At 48.6% G+C, this 22153-nt stretch overlaps 3 protein-coding genes across 6 annotated transcripts; 2 read left to right on the top strand and 1 right to left on the bottom strand.

The window, feature by feature from the left end:
- Window position 1: 1 nt before the first annotated feature.
- oxa1l (OXA1L mitochondrial inner membrane protein) lies at window positions 2-8715 on the bottom strand. Of its 3 annotated transcripts, XM_061764644.1 has the most exons (12): window positions 8471-8583; window positions 6633-6838; window positions 5503-5634; window positions 5357-5428; window positions 5069-5285; window positions 3501-3644; window positions 3347-3432; window positions 3117-3281; window positions 2937-3041; window positions 2708-2870; window positions 2553-2633; window positions 2-190 (listed from the first exon to the last, which is right to left on the bottom strand). In XM_061764644.1, exons 4-12 carry the CDS (start codon window positions 5426-5428, stop codon window positions 78-80), a joined length of 1146 nt encoding a protein of 381 aa, XP_061620628.1. In that variant the 5' UTR covers window positions 5503-5634; window positions 6633-6838; window positions 8471-8583; the 3' UTR covers window positions 2-77. The 3 variants fall into 3 exon arrangements, with proteins under 3 accessions (XP_061620628.1, XP_061620627.1, XP_061620626.1); XM_061764643.1 differs by lacking the exon at window positions 6633-6838 and having other exon boundaries at window positions 5524-5634; window positions 8471-8715; XM_061764642.1 differs by lacking the exon at window positions 6633-6838 and having other exon boundaries at window positions 8471-8715.
- Window positions 8716-8867: 152 nt separating this feature from the next.
- snapc2 (small nuclear RNA activating complex, polypeptide 2) lies at window positions 8868-11998 on the top strand. Of its 2 annotated transcripts, XM_061764648.1 has the most exons (5): window positions 8868-9216; window positions 10497-10670; window positions 10736-10931; window positions 11503-11591; window positions 11683-11998. In XM_061764648.1, the coding sequence occupies exons 1-5, from the start codon at window positions 9010-9012 to the stop codon at window positions 11893-11895; spliced, it is 879 nt and encodes a 292-aa protein (XP_061620632.1). In that variant the 5' UTR covers window positions 8868-9009; the 3' UTR covers window positions 11896-11998. The 2 variants fall into 2 exon arrangements, with proteins under 2 accessions (XP_061620632.1, XP_061620633.1); XM_061764649.1 differs by lacking the exon at window positions 10497-10670.
- A 2618-nt stretch (window positions 11999-14616) lies between these two features.
- On the top strand, window positions 14617-21864 carry muc3a (mucin 3A, cell surface associated). Its single transcript, XM_061764710.1, has 13 exons — window positions 14617-17116; window positions 17186-17317; window positions 17390-17505; window positions 18591-18655; window positions 18734-18785; window positions 18853-18908; window positions 19188-19309; window positions 19830-19889; window positions 19968-20142; window positions 20234-20395; window positions 20950-21047; window positions 21372-21538; window positions 21614-21864. Exons 1-13 carry the CDS (start codon window positions 14617-14619, stop codon window positions 21656-21658), a joined length of 3750 nt encoding a protein of 1249 aa, XP_061620694.1. The 3' UTR covers window positions 21659-21864.
- Window positions 21865-22153: the final 289 nt, after the last annotated feature.

Consider the following 22153-nt stretch of genomic DNA (forward strand, 5'->3'; position numbering starts at 1 on the left):
AGTGCTTTTCCAGTTTAATGTAAATAGCATACGTACATGGTGACAACATACATCCAAAAATATGCACTCTACACAATTTATTCCATGATGTCCTTCCACGGCCTCGTCTTGCTCGCGGCCTTCTTGTCTTGAGTGGACGGCGCAGGGTTCTGCTGCAGAGGATTCTGGGTAAATGTCTGCCTCAGCGGACCTGATGAGAAAGAAAGAAAGAAAGAAAGAAGAAGAAAATGTACCCTTGAGTGATGTCCGTCTTGCCAAAGCCATTAGACTTCGACGTGTGTCAGTGGAGTTGAATCCAGAACCTACAGTAGGTTGTTCATTACTCATCTTTGCAAAGCGTTACACAGTGGGAGAGAGGAAAAAAATAAAAAAACACCTCACCTGCTATCGATGACAAATCACGCTCACTCATCCCGACAAAACAAGGACAATTTGGTGACAAAAGCATTTGCAGCTCAGCTGCTTCTGCACCAGAGACAAACTTACAGCTTTGGCTGCTGTATTCGTGTGTTTTATGATTATTATAGTATTTATTTATGTGCGCAAAAACATATTTGCAGAGGTGGGTAGAGTAGCCAGATATTGTACTCAAGTAAGAGTACCCTTACTAGAATAATATGACTCAAGTAAAAGGAAAACGTAGTCATCCAAATATTTAAGAATAAGTACTCAATGAAAAAAGTACAAGAGTAACTTGTGAGTAACTTCAGATGAAATTAAGAATAGCATATGGGAGTCGACACACACACCCGCCACCATTTCACTTTTTCACTGCCCAAAAAGCAACACCGCATACATTGGGCACTATAGAAAGAGGATTTGCTTTATTCACTTAAATGACTTCATGGACAAGCTGTATGCTGACCAGACTTAGTGATTGTGTGTGCGTGTGCGACACCATAGCGGTAGTACTCATTTTGCCAAAACATCTGCCACTTACCACACAGTTTTCTCAAGTTAAAAGTGGGCCGAAACGTCCAAGTTTAACAATTTAAGAGCCGCATGACAAAGCTGTTGTTTTTTTGTTCTGTAAACACACTGGCGCGGCTGGGTTCCACGGAGGGATGCCACTTCTCCAGAAATGGCATTTGAAAGCCCCCTTGGCCTGCCTTTGCAAATGATTACTTGGACAAAGAAGGAGATTTCTGGTCTCCTGTTTTATGGTCAGATGAAACAAAAAGGGAATTGTTTGGCCACAGTGATGTATCCTTTATTTGGCATCAAAAAGGGGATGCCTTCAACCCTAAGAACACCATCTTCCCACTATCACACGTGGTGGTAGGAAGCGAATGCTTTGGGGCTGTTTTTCAGCCAACGGACCAGGGAAACTAATCACAGAAAACGACACCATGAAAACACAGCGAGACAGGAACAACAACAACATTGGGCAGTCTGCAGAGAAACGTGACCTTGCACAACAGTGGACATTTTAGCACAACAACAACCCAAAACACACAGCAAAAGTGCTGAAGAAAGGGTTATAGGACAAAAACAGGAACGTTTTGCAGTGGCTCGCACAGAGTCCTGACTTGAATCCAATTGAGAATTTGTGGAGGGAGCTAAAGATTAGCGTGATGGCTAGGGTTCCAGGCTTTTGAGATCATTTTGTTCGTGTAAGTAAAAAAAAATAATAATAATAATCATAATACAAAATGGTCCCGGCATTCCCAGATAACTAGCAACGCTTTATTGCTCAGTGACTGTTTTTGTCAATGTCTTTCTGTCTCCAAAGCGTTCTCCGTCAATCGACCGCCGTCTGTTGTCGTACTCGAGCGGCTTCGACTACCGGAGACACATTCCTTGTGTGTTTTTGGGACATACTTGGCAAATCGAGAGGACTCTGATTCATTCATCGCACAGTCACACCGTAGTGGTGGTAAGCTACTTGTGTAGCTAGCTGCAGGGGGCAGTCTGACGGAACCGTGGCTGCCATTCTGCGTCTACGGCCCCTCCGACCATCCAACCACATTCATTCATTCATTCAAGATACACAATTACCTTGTTTTGTTGCCATTCACACAACAGAATAAGTCAACGCACACACAGAGCAAGTCATTTTGTAAATTGAGACAAGAGTACCACTGTTTCAGTATACAGTATGTACTTTTTTGGGCTGCCATTTCTTGGCTCAATCAAGATTGTGCAACACCGGCACACAGCACAGCAAAATATGTCATGCAAATAGTGCCTTGACTCTATGTTTCTTGATGAATGCATTTGTTCTTTCCCTTTTGGCAGATAATACAATGTCTTTTTTTAAAATTGAACAAAAGAGTGCATTTTCCATTTCTTTTCACGTTGTCTGGCAGGACAGTATAAACCTGGTTCCAAGTAATTATGCAAATGATATTTCTCTCTAAATTGTTGGTACAAATGACAGACGGCATCATTTTCAATTGATTCGCCGTCAGAAGATACTGTCATTCAAATGTTTGGAACAAAGCTCCCAATGCTAACGGCATTTTTTGGAAATACAATGCACTTTTTCCTTTCTGGACTTTTTGCGTTAGCTTGTGTACGTGAATAAAGCTGCACGCCTTGCCTCGCCTTACCTTTGGCGGCGAGGTCCAGATGATTTTTGATGCGTCTCTCTCGCTCGTCCAGCTGCTGAGCCAGCTGAGCGTTTGACCAACCTGGAAGGTGCAGAGCACGGTAGCCGTTTATTTGTGCTCACTTCCTTCCCGGGACGTCGGCCGGCTTAACTCACCTTTCTTCATGCTGGCGACGAAGCCGTCATTTTGCGGCAGGTCGGAGGCCGGGTACTTGATCCTCTCGGGGATGCGTAGCTTGTCTCGGATCGGCGGGTGTCTGAGGAGCGCCACTTGAGCCAACGAGAAGCAGTTGGAGGTGAGCCAGTAGGTGAACACGGCCTGAGGACACAGCGGAGGGGCTCGCCATAGGAGAACAAAGAAAGGAGACGAGGGCGGAGAGCTCACCGTGGGGAAGTTGATGGTGAGCGGGAGGATGACGAACGGCATGATCCGGAACACGGTCTTCATGGCGCGCAGGTTGGGGTTGTCCACGCCCGACTCGGCGCCCAGCTAAGCACAACAGACCGGGTGCGGACTGTTTGGAGGTGACGACAATAAACGAGCAGACGCACAAGGGACTCGCACCTCCAAGATGAAGAACATGGTCCCCGTGACGGCCAGAGGCAGGATGTAGAAGGGATCCGCCACCGTCAGATCCGGAAACCACAGCGCACCTCCCGCCTGCATGCTAGGCACCGGCAAGTACGCCATCTTCCTCAGCGCCATGAAGAAGGAGATGAAGACAGGCGCCTTGGGAGGCGGAAAGACGTCAGCGAGTCAGACGCAAAAGAGAAAACATTTCGACAGACGCTGACCTGCACCAGAGGAACCAGGAACCCGCGAAGGGGGTTGACGTCGTGCTTCTTCTGGAACAGGGTCAGCTCGGTGTAGGCTTTGGCGACTGCGAAAGACGAGCGTGACCGTGAGAGCGCGCAAACACAAGCGGAGCGAACCGGATGCCACGTTTACATTCAAATTTGTTCCCGCTCTGTTTGGCCTCCGTCATCCTGCTGGTGAGTCGGCTCATCTCGGGCATGACGTTGTTGAGTTTGGCCGCCTCCCGCTGGCCCTTCACGATGACGGGAAAGACGGCCAGGCGAGCCACCGCTGTTCCTGGTGACCACACAAACAAGCCACCGTTATTCATTTCATCTGGGAACCTTCGCAGGCTGGCAAGCGACTCCAGTCCCTGCTGCGCTCCGCTCCGCTAGTTGCCTGTGACTTTTCAAATGCGCTTACCTTAAAGTTGCCCTATTTTCCCCAAAACCAACTTTTTCGACAAAAATATTGTAATATTGTAACATGTAAGAAAAGTGCAATATCAATGACAAAATTGTCCACGCATTCCTGAGTTCCAAACGTTTTTTTGGGCCGAGAGGCCTCGACCTTATCGACGTCACTAGCGAAGATCTCCGCCTACCTCTCCACTCCATAAACACGTGTGCTCTCAATAAGTGAGTCTTCTACACGGAGGCGACCAGTCAGCGGAAAGGGGGCGGTCTTAGTCAAATATGGACAAAGCGGATATAAGAACAGGTCAAACAGAGGTAGCTGTCCGAGGGGCCTTTTCCGGACACTCGTATGACAAAACCCAGGTGTCTGCTGCCTGAGATTTTCCGGCAGGGCCCTACTTCCAGATCCAGCCTCAGGACATGGAGTCCTGAGGCTTTGGAACTCTCTTCCGGGACATCTCAGTCAGGCGAACTCAGGTGTGGTTTTAAAACTCTTCTTAAAACTCAGTTTTATCATAACGGTGTGGAAAGGATCCCTTTTTTCCACATACGATTGTTCATTGATTGATTGTGAAGGACATTGAAACTGCTTTTTTAAAAGACAGAATTCGATATGAATTAGTGATGCACCGAAAGGAAAATTCCCCGTTCTCAGGTGACAAACGCAGGGAGGAACTAATTCATTTCCGATTCTAGTTGGCATCCATCCTGTGTCTGTTTATCCTTTTTTCTCCAGACATTTGCCTTCAAAGTCGCTTACTGTCTGCTATAATGTGGTTCCAGCCAGACCTGTGTGACAATTATCTGTCTCACCCAATCACAGTACTTCGTTGTTTGGCAACTCCACGTCACATTAGCTTAGCAATTAGCATGACTATTCCGTCATTTTCCTGCCGATTGCTCCCTCTGGGATAATGATACTTCTCAGAAGTGTAGCTTATTTGCTGCCACGGAGGCGATGATGAGTGACTTACGTTGCGTTGACACTGGACGCCAAGCCAACTTGCCCCTCCCCTTTAGCCGCGTTAGCTCGCCGCTAGCCGGGGTGGCACAAAATAGGGCGCAACAAGCATTCCCCCACAGTATCTGAACAGCGGAAAGCAGGAAGGCTGGGACTGTTCAATGTGGACGTGCCATTTTTTTATTTTGAAAGCAATATAGCGTATGCAACCGTGCACTTTTACTGGCATCATCACACCCCCCCGTTTCCGACATCTTGTTTGGGTGACAGAAGATTTTCTGTGACTCAATTGTCGGCGCATCCCTAATCTAAACAATCAAACTCTTCTTTTTGTGGTTGCTTACCGACTACGATGGCTGCCCACCAGGGCAGACCCACGTCCATGTGCATGAACTCCAACAGGTTCTGGATGACACCCACGGGAGTGTGGCCGGCCAAGCCCAGCTCCGCTAGACGGACTTCCGGATCGGCAGCCCGTAGGACCTCCGCCGCGTCCGCCGCCTGTGTCAAGAGGGGGGCGGGATCATCTCCCATCACCACGGAAACGGGCCGGAGCGGGATCTGAAAGCACCCATGGCGTGTAAAGTGACACTTTGGCCAGTTTGTCCCACTTAAGACGTCGTTCCATTCACCTGTTCAGGGATCGCTGGCAGAAGGACGGGGGCGACGTCGGCCACCGCCGGGGGGCCGCCCTCGCTTGGCATCTGGGTTCAACAAAATCGAAGAACTCTGTTCAGAGATTGGAATGGCTTCTGAGCCAGTTCATTTGCCAACTGACCGGGGAGCTGTTGTGTCTCACCGCCACCCAGAGTAGCTTCTCGTGGCGCCGCCTGCGCAGCAGAGATGTGGCACCGGCGGCTGAACTGTTCAAGTCAAACGCCGTGTGAACAAGAGACCTCTGGAGCCAGCGCTAGTTTTTTGGGGGGGGGGGGGGGGGGGGGGGAAAGGAGCAAGAGTCTAAGGTGAGCAGGCTCAAGGTCAGTGCTTCTCAATCTGAGGGATCCGTCAGCTGGAACTTGGGAATCCTAAACAATTTACAATCAATGGGGACTGACCAGTTCCCCAATGAAAGTGACTCCTCACTATCTTCGCTTTGGGAATATCAAAAGCTCTGGGATGATTGTGTCGTATCATCACATAAAGTGCCATGAAAAAGTATTAACCCTCTTCTCAATTTTGGGGATTTTTGCATAGTTTCCCCATTTCGTTTAAAATAAAGTAACAAACAAATATAACCCAAGTCCATTTCAAATGCTGTTTTAAATGGTAATTTCATTTATTAAGGGAAAACAAAATATTCAATTACCTGGCCCTGTGTGAAAAAGTTAAATCATGAATTGTGGCTAATCACAATCTTGGATTCTTTTTTGACTGATCATACCCAAGCCTGATTACCTCCAGACCTGTTCAATCAAGAAATCCTTTCAACAGAATCTGTCCTGACAAAAGATCCACAACAGCTGCAACAAAATGACAACATTTCAAAACTAGTAACGGACATCTTTCAGTCTGGAAAGGGTTACGAGAGCCATTTCAAGCTTTAGGATTCCAGCAAACCATAGGGAGAGCCATTATCCTCAGATGGAGAAAACATGGCAGAGTGGTGAACCTTCCCAGGGGTGGCCAACCTCCAAAGATGACCCCAACAGAAGGTCAGTGTTCATGACACAACAATGAGGAAGAGACTGGGCAAAAATGGCATCCGTAGCAGAGTTCCGAGGCCAAAAAGAACAGAAAGGCTCGTCTTACTTTTGCAAAAATAAAAAATAAACAATCTGAAAGATTCCCAAGACTTTTGGCAGAATATTATATGGACTGACGAGATGAAAGTTGAGCTTTTTGGAAGGTGCGTGTCTCGTTACATCTGGCGTAAATGTAGCACAGCATTTCAGAAAAAGAACATCATACCAACACTCAAACACGGTGGTGGTAGTGTGATGGTCTTGGGCTCCTTCAGGACCTGGACAACTTGCTGTGATTGAAGGGACCGTGAATTCTGCTCTTTCACAGAAAATCCTGAAGGAGAATGTCCGGTCATCAGTTTGTGACCTCAAGCTGAAGCGCACTTGAGTTCTGCAGCAGGATAACCATCCAAAACACAAGCAAGTCAATTTCTGAAAGAAAGAAAGAAAGAAAGAAAGAAAAAGACAGACAGACAGACGGATAGATTTTGGAGCAGTCTAGTCTACGTCCAGCATTGAATCCAACTGAAATGCAGTGGCATGACCTTAAAAAAACCGTTCATGCTCGAAAACCCTCCATTTTAGCTGAATTCAAAGAGTTATGCTAGGTAGAGGGGGCCAAAATATCTCCAAAGACATGTCAAAGACTCCTTGCCAGTTATAGAAAATGCTTGATTTCAGTTGTTGCTGCTGAGGATGGCCCAATCAGTAAATAGGTTTAGGGCGCCATTACTTTATCACACAAGGCCAGGTAACTCTGATTTCTTGTTTTGTTTGTTTCCTTAAGAAATGAAATCACCATTTAAAAACAGCATTTTACCTTCACTTGGGTTATATTTGTCTGATATTTACAAACAAAGTGGGGAAACTATGCAAAAATACAAGAATTTGAGAAGGGGGCCAATACTTTTGAACGGCACTGTAAATGGAATCAATTGTACACAATGAATCCAATACAAAAACACAAACAAGAGCACTGATGGGTAATCTCGCCCTATCAAATTTGCAAGCCAACGTGACATGGAATTAGGCCGGTGAGGGGCCAAACGTTTCGTCCTACACTAGGGCTACATTACATTTTTCAAATCAACAGATTTTCTTTTGTAGATGAAGAAAACAATGAATAAACACAAAAAAACGGTTACTAATAAACAAATGCAATTTTTAAATTGTATTATTTCTAATTATTGTTATTCCAATTAATGAAGCAATTACGGAACAGAATCATGAAATACAATATGAATGCCACTAGTGGCTCCTGAAACAATAGCTTTATTAAATCCCATGAAAAGTTACAACAGTTCAAACATGAAATACAATCAAACATATTTGAATGACGCTCGTAGCTATGTACATGCTTATCCAAATCCAGTAGTTCTTTTGTTTTGAACTTTTCCTGTACAGCACGCTTTACTTCGAGTGTATATTTTGAACTACTGTTCTGTTAAGTGCAGTAAATGTGCTTTTTAGGGCTAAAACCTCGGCCTCTGCACTTCTACTTTAATGGTGCTGATCGTTGGAGAGCTCAATATATTTCAAGGTGCAAATTGGTGTAAAAGGTTTGAGAAATCAGTGACATACAGCCAACTTCACGCAACCTCCCGCCCCCCCTTGCCAATGTAGCCCATCCTGTCAGATCGTTTACGATTCCGACGAGTTTCAAGATTCAAGATGAACTTTATTGTCTCACAGAGTGAGAAATTTGTTCTGTACCATTCGCCCATATTCACTCAAATTGTCGTCTCGAACATCGTCGAGTTTGGTTTGGGCTGGGCTGTTCTTGTCAACTCCGAATCGTCCTGACGGACAGACGACGACGACGACGACGAGGCAGCGGGTGGGCTGCTAGCCGGGCTTTTTATTTTTTTTATTTTTTTAAGTTATTTTTAATTTCAAGAATATCATTACAAACACATACAATAGAACAATATAACAACGGTCTTACAAGTGATTACGATTTTTTTCTTGGTTTTTTACATAAGAATATTGCAATTTCTGTTAGCTAGCCGGACTGCTAGCTGAGGAAATAAAACAACATCACGTCGAAGTGCCAGTGACACGTACGTGCTTCCAAAAGTCGCAACAAGGCTGCCCGCCCGCGTTGGGTTTTGCACTTTGCCTGATGAGGAAGCGTCCCGCAAGACAAGCTGGAGTCAAACCGTTCCTCAGGGCCGCCATCTTGCCAGGAAATGACGTACATTACCGACGGAAACGGTAAAGAGTTTCAAGAAACTGTATGAAAAGTGATTGGATTATGTTGTACAGTGAGGTGGGTCGCGGACATGTGGTCAAAAAAATTGAGAGCATTGAGACTGTTCAACCTGTGACAATTGCTTTTGTCTGCAGCCTTCATTTACTAAAAAGACCAAATATTGAAATGACACATTCCTAAAAAGAAGTGATCAGTACCAAGATATAAACTGTTGTACATGCCGTTTCGGTATGTTCATCCTCATTTCTTCCTTTATTGACATCGGTGGCCTTTGTCCACCCACCGGAAGTGCGCGTGCGGACGTCACGGCGAAATCTCCCCCAGCGGAAGTCCGTGGCTCACTCGTCGACTCGACTTGCAATTTTGCATCCTTGAGCCCGGTGCAGTCGAAATGAAGCCGCCGCCGCGCACGCGCAACAAACCGGTTCGGAACGTGCACTCTCCCGAAGCCAAGCGAGCCTGCGCCTGGTCCCGAAAGGAACAAATGATGCTGCTGCACGCCCTGAGGAGGCAGAGCTCCTCCGGCGACGGCGGCTCGTTAGCGAACGTCGACTACTGCTTACTCAAGCAGGCTGTGCCTTCTCGCTCCGTTTCTGAGGTACGCCATGGTCCAATGTTCAAACGTGCCGGCACGTGCCTTGTTTTGGAAATCTCTCACTCATTTTCTACTCCCTAATAACTGTGTCGGGATTTGTAGAAAGTGGACTTTTTAGTGCCAAAGTGCTGCGACACTACTCGGGCGCCGTTAATGACGTCATTGCTCTTGTGTAAATGACGACGGCATTTGCACAAGATTTTGGCACAAGCAGAAAATCAAACAATACCCCCGCCACGTTAGATCAGTGGTTCTTAACCTGGGTTCGCCGAGGCAGTCGCCGGGGTTCAACGGAGGACTCGAGACACACACCGCGTGTGCGTGTCTCCGCAGAAGCCTTTTTAGACGTTCGCCATTGCGGCGCTGCACCTCGAGTTGAGTAGCATTCATTCAGCTACGAAGCCTTTTCGAGGATCGTAGAAATCAAGAATCTTCTTGTGACTTTTCACAACGAAGTCCGTTCCTCCGACACGAGAGTGGCAACAGCAAAATTCCCATTCACTTACAGTCCATTTTCATTTTCATTGAGGGGTTTTTTGGCTGAAATTCAGGTTTTGTTCTTTTAACAAGGATTTTGTGTGCGACCTGGATGACTGAGAATCTACACAAACAATAAATTAGATCCCAGTTTTGAATTTGAAATCGATATTTGATTTTTCAAATTCGGAAGGTTTCCGCACCTCCAACGAGGTTCAGAACCACTGCGTTAGATCAATATCCTGTGTGGGCGCAAAGCAAAGCAATGCAATGCAATGCAATGTATGGGACACGCGGAGGCCACGATATAGGGAACCAACTACACGTACAAACAGCACTAATCATTCTGTGGAATTGTATTTATTGAGTGCCAGATCGCAATTAAAGTTGCTCAGGGCACTTTACACATGGAGCAGGGCTCGAAGCACACTCCTCACATATTACAAGACCAACCGAAACACACGGAAAACCAAAGCCTCGAGATGACCCGAGAGCGCGCGAGGGAGAGAAAGGTGCCGTGTTTGCTGCCGACGACGATCGCCGGGAGGAGAGAAAGAGGCAAGTAAGTAACACATCAGGCGGGGCGGCCAGAGATCGCACCCGAGAGACACGAACATACAGCACCACAGCTGTCGAGCGGTCCAACTCGGAACCGCGCCGAGGCGGAGCGCGAGCGACGACGCAGGTCCCAAGGAACAGGGAGAGATGATAATCCTTCAAACAACAAAATAACCGCTGTCCGTCCGCATCCGACACACGGGGACGGCGCTCTGTTGAACGCCCCAACACGACCTCGGTCTTTGTAGATCCAGTCGGTGGTGGAACGCCTCCAGAACAAGGTGATTGCTTGCGCCACCTTGCAGCTGAAGAGCAGAATGGCGGCAGAGAAGAAGGCGGCGGCGCCCATTCAGACGTGGACCCGTTTGGCCCGGGCCGTGTCCGGGAGCCTCGACGGTCCGCTTTCCAAGGCCTTCTCTCAGGTGCCGCGAGCCAAATGACCCTCAGTGAATGTCCGCGTAACTCGCCAAAGTTGTGTCGTCGGCAGATGTGGACCGTGGCGTCCACGGAGCCTCTCGCCCTCAAGAACTGCCACCCGCCGCGACTCGACGGGCCACAGAGCGACGACGGTGCCGTCGGTCGGAGCGCCGTCCCCGCAGACTGCACGGTGGACTTTGAGAGGATCTACATCTACCTGAGTGGCATCCACAAGCCAGAGGGCAAGCGTGAGCTCACAGCCATGGGTGAGTGCGAGCAACCGACCCAACGCCCATCAAGTAACCAAATACAAGTACTAAGAGCAAATGAAAAAGTATTTCTTTTTCTGACAACTTTTTGAAAAGTGCAGTTTAGATCTTGATTGATCGCGATCTTTGGGCCGTGAACCAGGGCGCATTAACAAATGGCGATTTGGGGAAGCAAGATATTCCCCATCCGTGGTCGTACTGAGGTTGAGAATGATTGGTGGCAATGATGTGTTCCAAAAATACACATGCAAGTGAGGTGTATTTTTTCAGCTGTTATGCGCAGCTAATGTGGCATTCTTTGTCTCCAAGGTCACATAGTCAGCAACGCTATGGTAACGTTGTTTTGATAAGGCCTAAGCTTGCTATCTTTTTTGTTTTTCTTCTCAGTAAGAAAAGAGACTGAGAGAGGGGTCCAGATTTTTGGGGTTTTTTTTTTCAACCGCTGTGCCAAATGATCAAAACTGGTAGTGACAGCAAAAACCCGTTGGGACTTTTGTACGCAAGTCCATTTCAGTCTGTAGCGCTGCTCTCTTGCCACCTGTGTCGACGCTCTTGTCATGTTTCTCAGAGAGCGCAGTGGTGTTGGACCTTGTGATGTCTCTCCCAGAGGAGCTGGGCCTCCTCCGCTGCCAAAGCCTGTGCAGACATCTCATCCAGGTGGAGTAACTCACTCTACGAGGACAATATCGGCATTGAGGTGACGGCCCACCGATGTGGACTAATTGCAGCCCTCCTCTCCACGCCGCAGGGGTACCAGAACTTGTCTGAAGCGAAAGGCTCCGAGAATGCCCAAAAAGTGCTGACTGAGCTCAAGAGGCAGCGACGAGGAAGCGATCCGGAGCCTCAGCGGGATGACGCCTACGCAGGACAAACATCAGGAAGCGGCGAACCCACGTGGACGGGACTGTGTCCCCCCCTCAACCCTTTCATGATTCCACTGGAGCTCTTAAGGCGGAGATAGGACTTTTTGACATTGCTTTTTCAAACACACCATCTTTGTTGGATATGTGTTTTTTCAGTGTTGTATTGCTGTTGTTTGGCTCAATTAAAACTACTTACTCAAATGGCTGATCTCTTCATAATGATTGCACGTCTGGTGAGCATACAAACAATTTTCTTGATCCCCATGACGCTATTATCAGAGCAGGAATATTATTATAGTCCATATATTGATATGAAATTGTCCTTTTTGCTCTCCCGATGTAGTAACTATTGTACAATATACGGAGTGAGACGAAATATCGATGTCACGACACGTGGTCTACAACAGTTACGGACGTTGACGAAAACAACAATAATGGTTATTATAGTGTCCAGTAGCTTGGACCCCATCCATCACCTGTGAATACCCCAGAGTGAAAATAATGACTGTTGCCCTGACACTATTTAGAATGGCCTACAGATGGCAGCCAAGCTCTACGAATGAAGCTCCTCAATTCACTTCAGCGTAGGTCCTTGGCAACAAGAAGAAGAAGAACCACCTTTTATTGTCATGAACATGCATGCATGCACACGAAATCTATTCTCTGCATTGAACGCATACACGTTAGTTGAACACACTGGAGCAGGGGCAGCGGAAGTACCATTTTCGGGGTATCACAGCGGGTGGTCCGGTCGGGGTCTTGAACCTAGGTCCCCCACGGCGGCAGGCGATGACCTTAATGGTCGAAAGCAATCTTTTTCTGTGACAAAAAATGTCGGGGAATCCTGTCCTTCGTTTCAGTAAACTAGACAGACGCAACAGCAGATTGTGGCAAGTTAACAGTCCTGAATTAAGCCCCGCAGGCAGCCTGCCACGAAGTGCTGTACGACTTTGGGCCATCACGAAGGAACATTGTGTCAACTTGCAGTCATTCATTTCCCCAATAAACAACAGAAACTCAAATGATCTTTTCTGATTAGAATCGATCTTTGATTTGACTTCCTCATTGCGCAGGGCCGCCACCAGCAACATGTTCCGCTTGAGAAATCCAATCAGAGCATGCCAGCAGGTGTAACATTGGAAAGCGATGTGGCTTGTTTTTTAACCACTTGTCATAAATGGTGGTCGCGTGGCGCTTCCTGCTGTTCCGGTGTGAGGGGACAGAGTGCAACGGCGTGGCAATGCCTTCCTCCATACATGCGCGCCGTTGGGCCTTATCTTCGTTTTCAGTGACGCCGCTTTTTCCACACCTTGACCGGGTGGAGGAAAAGGCATAGTCCAAGCGGCTCACATCTTGTCTCATTCATCAGCGCTGAGCGAGATGTAAAGTATCGCTCATGGCGTCGTCTTCTATCGTGATTCTCGCTGTCTTACTCGTCGTCAGCCTGTTTTCTGGTTACGGTAAGCACTTTTCCTCTCTTCCATTCTTTTCTGTTGGTCGTCAAACACGACAAAGCACGAGGGCTTTTAGGGCTAGAAATAATAGATGTATGCTGTACTATGTAGTGGAACTGATATGTGTGGGCTCTCTAGGAACGACACAACGGACATCTCTCATCATTCGCATAAACGAGCAGTTAAAAAACATTTGTGTACATGTGAATATTGTCTTTTTTACGGAGCCCCCCTGGTGCCAAGGTATGAGAAAAATAAAATTCATTGATAATCCGTTCCCTCAGTTTAGCAAATGTCTGGGGCTCCGTAGACCTACGTATATCTGTCAAGTGAAGTCAATTCTATTTGTATGTTCTATTCTTACTCGTGTGAATTCTGTGTCTAAATTGTCATGTCGTGATATATCCTACATCCCATTTTTTCAACTGAAAGGCAAAATTGCTGTAGTTCGAGGGGGTTGATCGTTATATAGCAGTACTAGCAGGACTGGCTACAATTAGCCTGCGTGTTTCCTAAACACAGTACTAAACTGAGGGAACGGATTCTCAATGAATTTTATTTTTCCTCATACCTTGGCACCAGGGGGGGCTCCGTACTTTTTGGACAAAACCCCATGCTCTATTATTCTTCTTATGTGGGAGACCGTGCGAGGGCCATGCCTCCAACAAAGCACTCAACATGTGACAAGGAGTTGCCCTTTGATTTACCTTTGTTTTCAATTGCTCCTCTGTTTGTCTACCTGCCAAGATACAAGTACAATCAACCAAAAGAATCTGCAAGTACATTCTTGCTCAGAGACAAAGCCTCTCATACAGCGACTCACATTCAGATAGCTCAACTTTATACCATTATGTTCTTCCCCCCCCCCCCCCCCCCCCCGAGTGTCAGAGCTGCCTTTTCTAGTATACAGTAATATAATAGATACCAGAAAAGCATAAAAGTATAAGGTAAGAACACTTCAACAGGGAAATGAATAGGTGTCAACAGTAAGAGGAAGTCGCTGTTGCTGACATGACATTGCTGATAAATGCAGAATGAAGTAATCCTACTAGTACTATTATAATACTACTGATCACCTCAAGCTCCAAAATACAAACTGTTGTTCTACTTCCAATTGCTCCAGAAACCGCCGAGGCGGCGAGCACGGCGACGCCCGAGGAAGGCGGGACCACCGGTTTTCCAGAAACCAGCGACATAGCAAGCACACTAACCCCAGAGGCGGGCGGGACCACCGGTGTTCCAGAAACCACTGAGGCGGGAGAGACCACCGGTGTTCCAGAAACCACCGAAGCGGCGAACACGGCAACGCCCGGGGCGGGCGGGACCACCGGTGGTCCAGAAACCACAGAGGCGGCGAACACGGCAATGACCGAGGAGACCACCGGTGTTCCAGAAACCACCGAGGCGGAGAACACGGCAATGACCGAGGAGACCACTGGTGTTCCAGAAACCACCGAGGCGGCGAGCATGGCAACGCCTGGGGCGGGCGGGACCACCGGTGTTCCAGAAACCACCGAGGCAGCGAACACGGCAATGACCGAGGAGACCACCGGTGTTCCAGAAACCACCGAGGCGGAGAACACGGCAATGACCGAGGAGACCACTGCCGAGGAGACCACTGGTGTTCCAGAAACCACCGAGGCGGCGAGCATGGCAACGCCTGGGGCGGGCGGGACCACCGGTGTTCCAGAAACCACCGAGGCAGAGAACACGGCAATGACCGAGGAGACCACCGGTTTTCCAGAAACCACAGAGGCGGCGAACACGGCAATGACCGAGGAGACCACCGGTGTTCCAGAAACCACCGATGCAGCGAACACGGCAATGACCGAGGAGACCACCGGTGTTCCAGAAACCACCGAGGCGGAGAACACGGCAATGACCGAGGAGACCACCGGTGCTCCAGAAACCACAGAGGCGGCGAACACGGCAATGACCGAGGAGACCACCGGTGTTCCAGAAACCACCGAGGCGGAGAACACGGCAATGACCGAGGAGACCACCGGTGTTCCAGAAACCACAGAGGCGGCGAACACGGCAATGACCGAGGAGACCACCGGTGTTCCAGAAACCACAGAGGCGGCGAACACGGCAATGACCGAGGAGACCACCGGTGTTCCAGAAACCACCGAGGCGGCGAACACGGCAATGACCGAGGAGACCACCGGTGTTCCAGAAACCACCGAGGCGGAGAACACGGCAATGACAGAGGAGACCACCGGTGTTCCAGAAACCACCGAGGCGGCGAACACGGCAATGACAGAGGAGACCACCGGTGTTCCAGAAACCACCGAGGCGGCGAACACGGCAATGACCGAGGAGACCACCGGTGTTCCAGAAACCACCGAGGCGGAGAACACGGCAATGACCGAGGAGACCACCGGTGCTCCAGAAACCACCGAGGCGGCGAACACGGCAATGACCGAGGAGACCACCGGTGTTCCAGAAACCACCGAGGCGGAGAACACGGCAATGACCGAGGAGACCACCGGTGTTCCAGAAACCACAGAGGCGGCGAACACGGCAATGACCGAGGAGACCACCGGTGTTCCAGAAACCACCGAGGCGGCGAACACGGCAATGACCGAGGAGACCACCGGTGTTCCAGAAACCACCGAGGCGGAGAACACGGCAATGACAGAGGAGACCACCGGTGTTCCAGAAACCACCGAGGCGGCGAACACGGCAATGACAGAGGAGACCACCGGTGTTCCAGAAACCACCGAGGCGGCGAACACGGCAATGACCGAGGAGACCACCGGTGTTCCAGAAACCACCGAGGCGGAGAACACGGCAATGACCGAGGAGACCACCGGTGTTCCAGAAACCACAGAGGCGGCGAACACGGCAATGACCGAGGAGACCACCGGTGTTCCAGAAACCACCGATGCGGCGAACACGGCAATGACCGAGGAGACCACCGGTGTTCCAGAAACCACCGAGGCGGAGAACACGGCAATGACAGAGGAGACCACCGGTGTTCCAGAAACCACCGAGGCGGCGAACACGGCAATGACCGAGGAGACCACCGGTGTTCCAGAAACCACCGAGGCGGAGAACACGGCAATGACAGAGGAGACCACCGGTGTTCCAGAAACCACCGAGGCGGCGAACACGGCAATGACCGAGGAGACCACCGGTGTTCCAGAAACCACCGAGGCGGAGAACACGGCAATGACCGAGGAGACCACCGGTGTTCCAGAAACCACAGAGGCGGCGAACACGGCAATGACCGAGGAGACCACCGGTGTTCCAGAAACCACAGAGGCGGCGAACACGGCAATGACCGAGGAGACCACCGGTGTTCCAGAAACCACCGATGCAGCGAACACGGCAATGACCGAGGAGACCACCGGTGTTCCAGAAACCACCGAGGCGGAGAACACGGCAATGACCGAGGAGACCACCGGTGTTCCAGAAACCACCGAGGCGGAGAACACGGCAATGACCGAGGAGACCACCGGTGTTCCAGAAACCACAGAGGGGGCGAACACGGCAATGACCGAGGAGACCACCGGTGTTCCAGAAACCACAGAGGCGGAGAACACTGCAATGACCGAGGAGACCACCGGTGTTCCAGAAACCACAGAGGCGGCGAACACGGCAATGACCGAGGAGACCACCGGTGTTCCAGAAACCACCGATGCAGCTAACACGGCAATGACCGAGGAGACCACCGGTGTTCCAGAAACCACCGAGGCGGCGAACACGGCAATGACCGAGGAGACCACCGGTGTTCCAGAAACCACCAAGGCGGAGAACACAGCAATGCCCGAGGAGACCACCGGTGTTCCAGAAACCACTGAGGTGGCGAGCATGGCACCGACCACTCATGTTCCAGGAGCCACCACCCCAGCGAGTACAGGTACACAAGATTCTTTAGTAACCAGCCCAGGATCATCACCATCATCAACACCTTTTGAACCCTCATCAGATCAGACATCTCCACCAACAATTAAGCCTATTCATTGCCAAAACGGAGGAACGTTCACTGGAACCATTTGCAAATGTACCAGTGGGTTCCATGGAGATGTTTGTCAGTTCCTGGAGGAAAGCGTGGCGCTCGGTATGTCCTATCCCGTCAACCCTCTGCTACTTTGCTTTGCATTGCCATGATTGCGATGGCCATGTGCGGCAGATAAAATTGAGCGGTTGGTGAAAATTGGAGTGGTGATCGACGACGACTACGACCCCAATTACGACAACACCAGCTCAGAGGAATACAGAGAGTTCGTGAACGAATTCACTGAGAAGGTGACAGCCGACATTTCAACATATCACATTCCAATGAAGTTGGGACCTTGTGTTAAACACAGAATACAATCATTTGCAAATCATGTTCAACCTATATTTAATGGAATACACTACAAAGACAAGATATTTAATATTCAAAATGATAAACTTGATTGTTTTGAGCAAATAAACATTCATTTAGAATTGTATGGCTGCAACACGTTCCAAAAAAGCTGGGACAGGTGGCAAAGTGCAAAAGTTGAGGAATGCTCCTCAAACACCTGTTTGGAACATCCCTCATTGGGAACAGGCGGGTGCCACGATTGGGGAGAAAAGGAGCTTCCCTGAATTGCTCAGTCATTTACAAGCAAAGGTGGGCCGAGGTTCACCTCTTTGCAAGAGAAAATAGTCCAACAATTTCAGGGCAATGTTCCTCAATGTACAATTGCGAGGAATTTAGGGATTTCATCATCTGCGGTCCATATCACCACCAAAAGGTTCGGAGAATCTGGTGGCAAGGCCCAAAACCAACATTGAATGCCCGTGACCTTCGATCCCTCAGGCGGCACTGCGTCAAAAACCGATATCAGCGCATGGGTTCAGGAACACCACCGGCTTCTCTGGTACCAAATCGGTACCAACATTTCATAAATGATCATGTTGGGATATTGTAAGCATTTTTGTGTTTCCAAACATTCATAATAGTTGAAAACTCATGACCCTTGATTTCTGATACCAAAACTAGTTCATACATTTCGTGTAAATATTTTCATGGTTTCACGGTCATGACGGCCCTCTGAGGGAAACCGTCACTACAATGTGGCCCGCGACAAAAATGAGTCTGACACCCCTGGTGGTGCCCAGTAACTCAAACAGACCCACATAAATTGCATTTGTCACACGTCTCATATACACTAACAAAGTGCATTACTCACATTGTATCGACCAATCTATTCACAGGAATGGCAGGAGTCACTCACGTATGCAAAAATACTGCCAATGTTAAACAGTCACCGCTGATAGTCTTGGTTTCTTAAGATCATTTTCTTGTTTCTATGGGGATGGTCCTATAATTGGGTACGGTAATTACATTGTGACTCTTTCAGATGAAGGCCTTTTACACAGAGAAGAATCTCGAAAACTTTCACACAGTGGTGGTAACGACTGTTAGGTAACAGCATTCAAAGCAAATTTTGTTGCTGTCCAGCAGTCAGGCCAACGACTGAACGTGTGTGTCTGTTTTCCTCAGGCCAGTTATTCCGCAAGGTCGGGTGAGACGTTCGGCCTCGGCAGCAGAGCAGGTAAAGCCAAGCAACCGACATCGGCCTCGGCAGCAAAAACAATCATTCTGCGTTATCTTTATTGCAGCACAGATTAGATACTGACGCCACAGCTGTCCACAGAGTCACGCCAAAACCACAAGGGTAATTGTACCACAAGGGTAAAACACACACACACACACACACACACACACAAATAGTGAACAACACAACCTGTGGATTGCAACACAGATGACTTGGTCACCCTTTTGTACTTCCTGTATGGCCAGCTCTTCATATGGACTCCAACAACAAGACTAACTATGTTAAACAGTAATAAGATTTCTTCACGATAAATATCATGCATTTTTTATCCCATGCTCATTTTGTCCTTTTTGCCCACCCAAAGTACAATCATCCAGTCTGCTCTGCTTTGCATTTCAGTATCGCCGTCAGCCACAATGTGGTTTTACTGATCCGAAACAACGGCGACTCTGAGAAAGAATATCAGGAAGAGTTGAAAGTTGTCACTCAGGCACTTCATACACTTGCTAGCTGCAAAACAGGTGGGAAGCTACACCGTGAATGATCTGCAGTCAATTTTGCCAGCACTTGGCTGGATGATTGGAAGCTCCATTAGCAGACTGCTCCAGCCAGTCTAAAAAGCGGACCGTCCTAAATGTTGCGACTCTCATATATCCGTGCAGATTCTCAGTCGTCCGACAGTAATCCGCAAACAGAGGCCACTGGACTCTTGTTGAAGACGTTTGTCAGACCTGGCAACGACAACCCCCGCCCCGCACAGACATAGATAAGGGGGAACTTCACACCTAAGAATGAAAGTGAAGAAGCTTTCGGATTAAAGGCGAAACATCAGCAACCAACAAGAGTCCAGTTCCCTCCATTCCTAACATTTGCAGCTTACTGACAAGAACGAGGAGATCATATTTGTCTTGCGCTCGCTTCACTGCACTGACTGCCAGTCCAATTCAAATTGATTCCTCGAGTCCTACATTTTAGGAATTTCTCAACGAGAAATCAAACGGACGTTCCGTACTGAATACTAAAAAGACTCCACTTTTTCAGGCTGTGTCTACAACGTGACACAGACACCGTCTGTGGTTGAGACTACCGTGAATTTGAACAGTAAGTATAGTTGCATTAAGTCCGTGGCGAGTGTGAACCGTGGCGACCGTCGCTCCTCTGCTCGTCTTGCCCCCGCAGCCCTTTGCGGGTCACTGGTGAAGGATCCCGACCTGGCTGTGCACTACAAGGCTGTGACCTTCGACCATATCCTGGTGTGCGTCACACGATGCGACTCTCGCTACGGCTCCGACTGGGTCAGGTGCTACAACGATGGCGCGTGCAAAGTTTTCAAGGATGTCGGCGCCATTTGCAAGTCAGTCCTTGTCATTCGTATTCTTCATGGCGATAGGAGACGCTCGCCGCATATCAGCACTGCTACGTACTCAGTTGCTCTTCGTTTTCAGCTGTAGAGCTTTGGAAGCCACTTGGTATTTGGGCAGTAACTGCAGGCAGCCCATCCGGCGCACGGCCTTCTACGCCGGTTTGGTGGTCACTCTGGTTTGCCTCCTGGCTGCGCTGGCAGGCTTGACCGCATATGTCACCGTCAACAAGAAAGAGCAAATGAGGTAAGATGGGATGGGATGGGACCACTTCAAAGGGAGGCTAAAGTAGTCGTGTACGTTTTGCTTTTTTTCCCCTTCAATGGAAATTTCCCAACTGATTCAAACCAGCCTATTCGTCGATATATTCAGCTCATTCAGGAAACATTTTTTTGTCACTATTCCACAGTTTCCAAGACAAAAATCCCAAATGAATGCAAAACCTTTGCAAAGTTTTGACCTCCTCCCTCCACAATTCTCAACCGATTCCCAAGATTCCAACTTCAAAAGATTCACTTCATCAGGACATTTGCGCGTTGCATTATCAGGGAACTATTTCGATGTATTTAAGCAATTCTCATTTGAAATAGTAAAATGCAAAATGATTCGAGCCACTCCCATTCTATTAATACTCATAATTTTCCCATGCTCACATTCTACATTACCTCCAATTCCATGGCGTTCCATTTCAGCATCACCCAAATTTAAGGGTCTACTTTTCGATTTCCATCTACATTTGTCTGTTTTCAGTTGACTTTTTGTGTGTCAGACTTGCCAAACGTTGTGCTCCCCGCCTACAGGAAAAAAGACATGAAAACGAAGCTGGTTAACAATTGGCTCAACGACGAATTTGAGTGGTCCCGATCCGACAAACTCTCGACAGGCACGTTCAATGCTGGTAAGAAGTCATTTTATGCTACTTCAAGCAACGACGCATCGTGAGCGGACTGCAACGTAAGCTAGACGTTCCGTACGGTTGCGGCAGCAACAACGACAACAACAAAAGCATCTCTGCTTTTACCATAGCGACCCTTTCGTACTCACTCGAATTTTGGCGGACCAGCCAGGAGGCTTTTTGTGTTTTGTCACTCCCAGTTGAAGTTCACGACAAGAGAGTTCATGCATTTTTGGGACTTGTCTGTATACTGGAAAAACCCATGACAAAACGATGGCTTACAAATCTGCAAAACAGCGGAGGAATACTGCAGGCTTCTCGTTTCAGGACACCTGAACCCGTCGTTCCCCTACCAAGCGTCGCTGCGGACGCCTCCGACACGCCAACACGCGGATTACAGACAGTCCGGCCGGTCCAGCCCAGCTGTGAGCATGTGCAGGCTGGACGACGCCTCGCTTCACCGCGACGGATTACCTCCCGAGCACGATCAAGCGGTCAGTCAGACAAAATGTCCGCTGGGCTCCGCGACTGCTTGCGAAACGTCCGTGTGTTGTTTGCTCCCCTCGCAGATGAGGATCCACAGGCCGCAGATCAGGTCATCGTGGGACGCCTGAGCGCCGCCGCCGCCGTCGTTTCAGAATTAAGCGCTTCGACGAGCCGTCGGCAACAAGGCACGAACATCACTTTTCTTCCAGGCACTGGATTAGTGATGGAAGCTAATTTATTGAATCACTTTTCCAATGCGTAATGAATTACTTTGTCTGTAAAAGCACTGATTTGCCATTCAAGCAGTCGTAAAGTATGTGATCCTTGCTCTGTACCATTTGTTGATTGACTTATTTGGGAGGGACCACGCGTGAATGACCAAATCTGTGAGTGATCCACAGACTAAACAGACAATGCATTCATTATACGGCACGTGCGGAGTCCGAGTGCACCACCCTGGTCCAGCAACCCTAAGCGCCAGATTAGGGTTGATTGATTCATTTCTCAATCAGTTGTTGTTGTTGTTTTGTTTCTGTGCAGAATGCTTGCAAATGTCCAGTCGGGAGTCGGTCCCACTCAGTTATTGCTTTGAATGAAAAAGCAGATTGTCCTGGTCTCATGTG

This window comes from Phyllopteryx taeniolatus, chromosome 23, assembly GCF_024500385.1.
Source record: "Phyllopteryx taeniolatus isolate TA_2022b chromosome 23, UOR_Ptae_1.2, whole genome shotgun sequence".
In the NCBI taxonomy this organism is placed as follows: domain Eukaryota; kingdom Metazoa; phylum Chordata; class Actinopteri; order Syngnathiformes; family Syngnathidae; genus Phyllopteryx; species Phyllopteryx taeniolatus.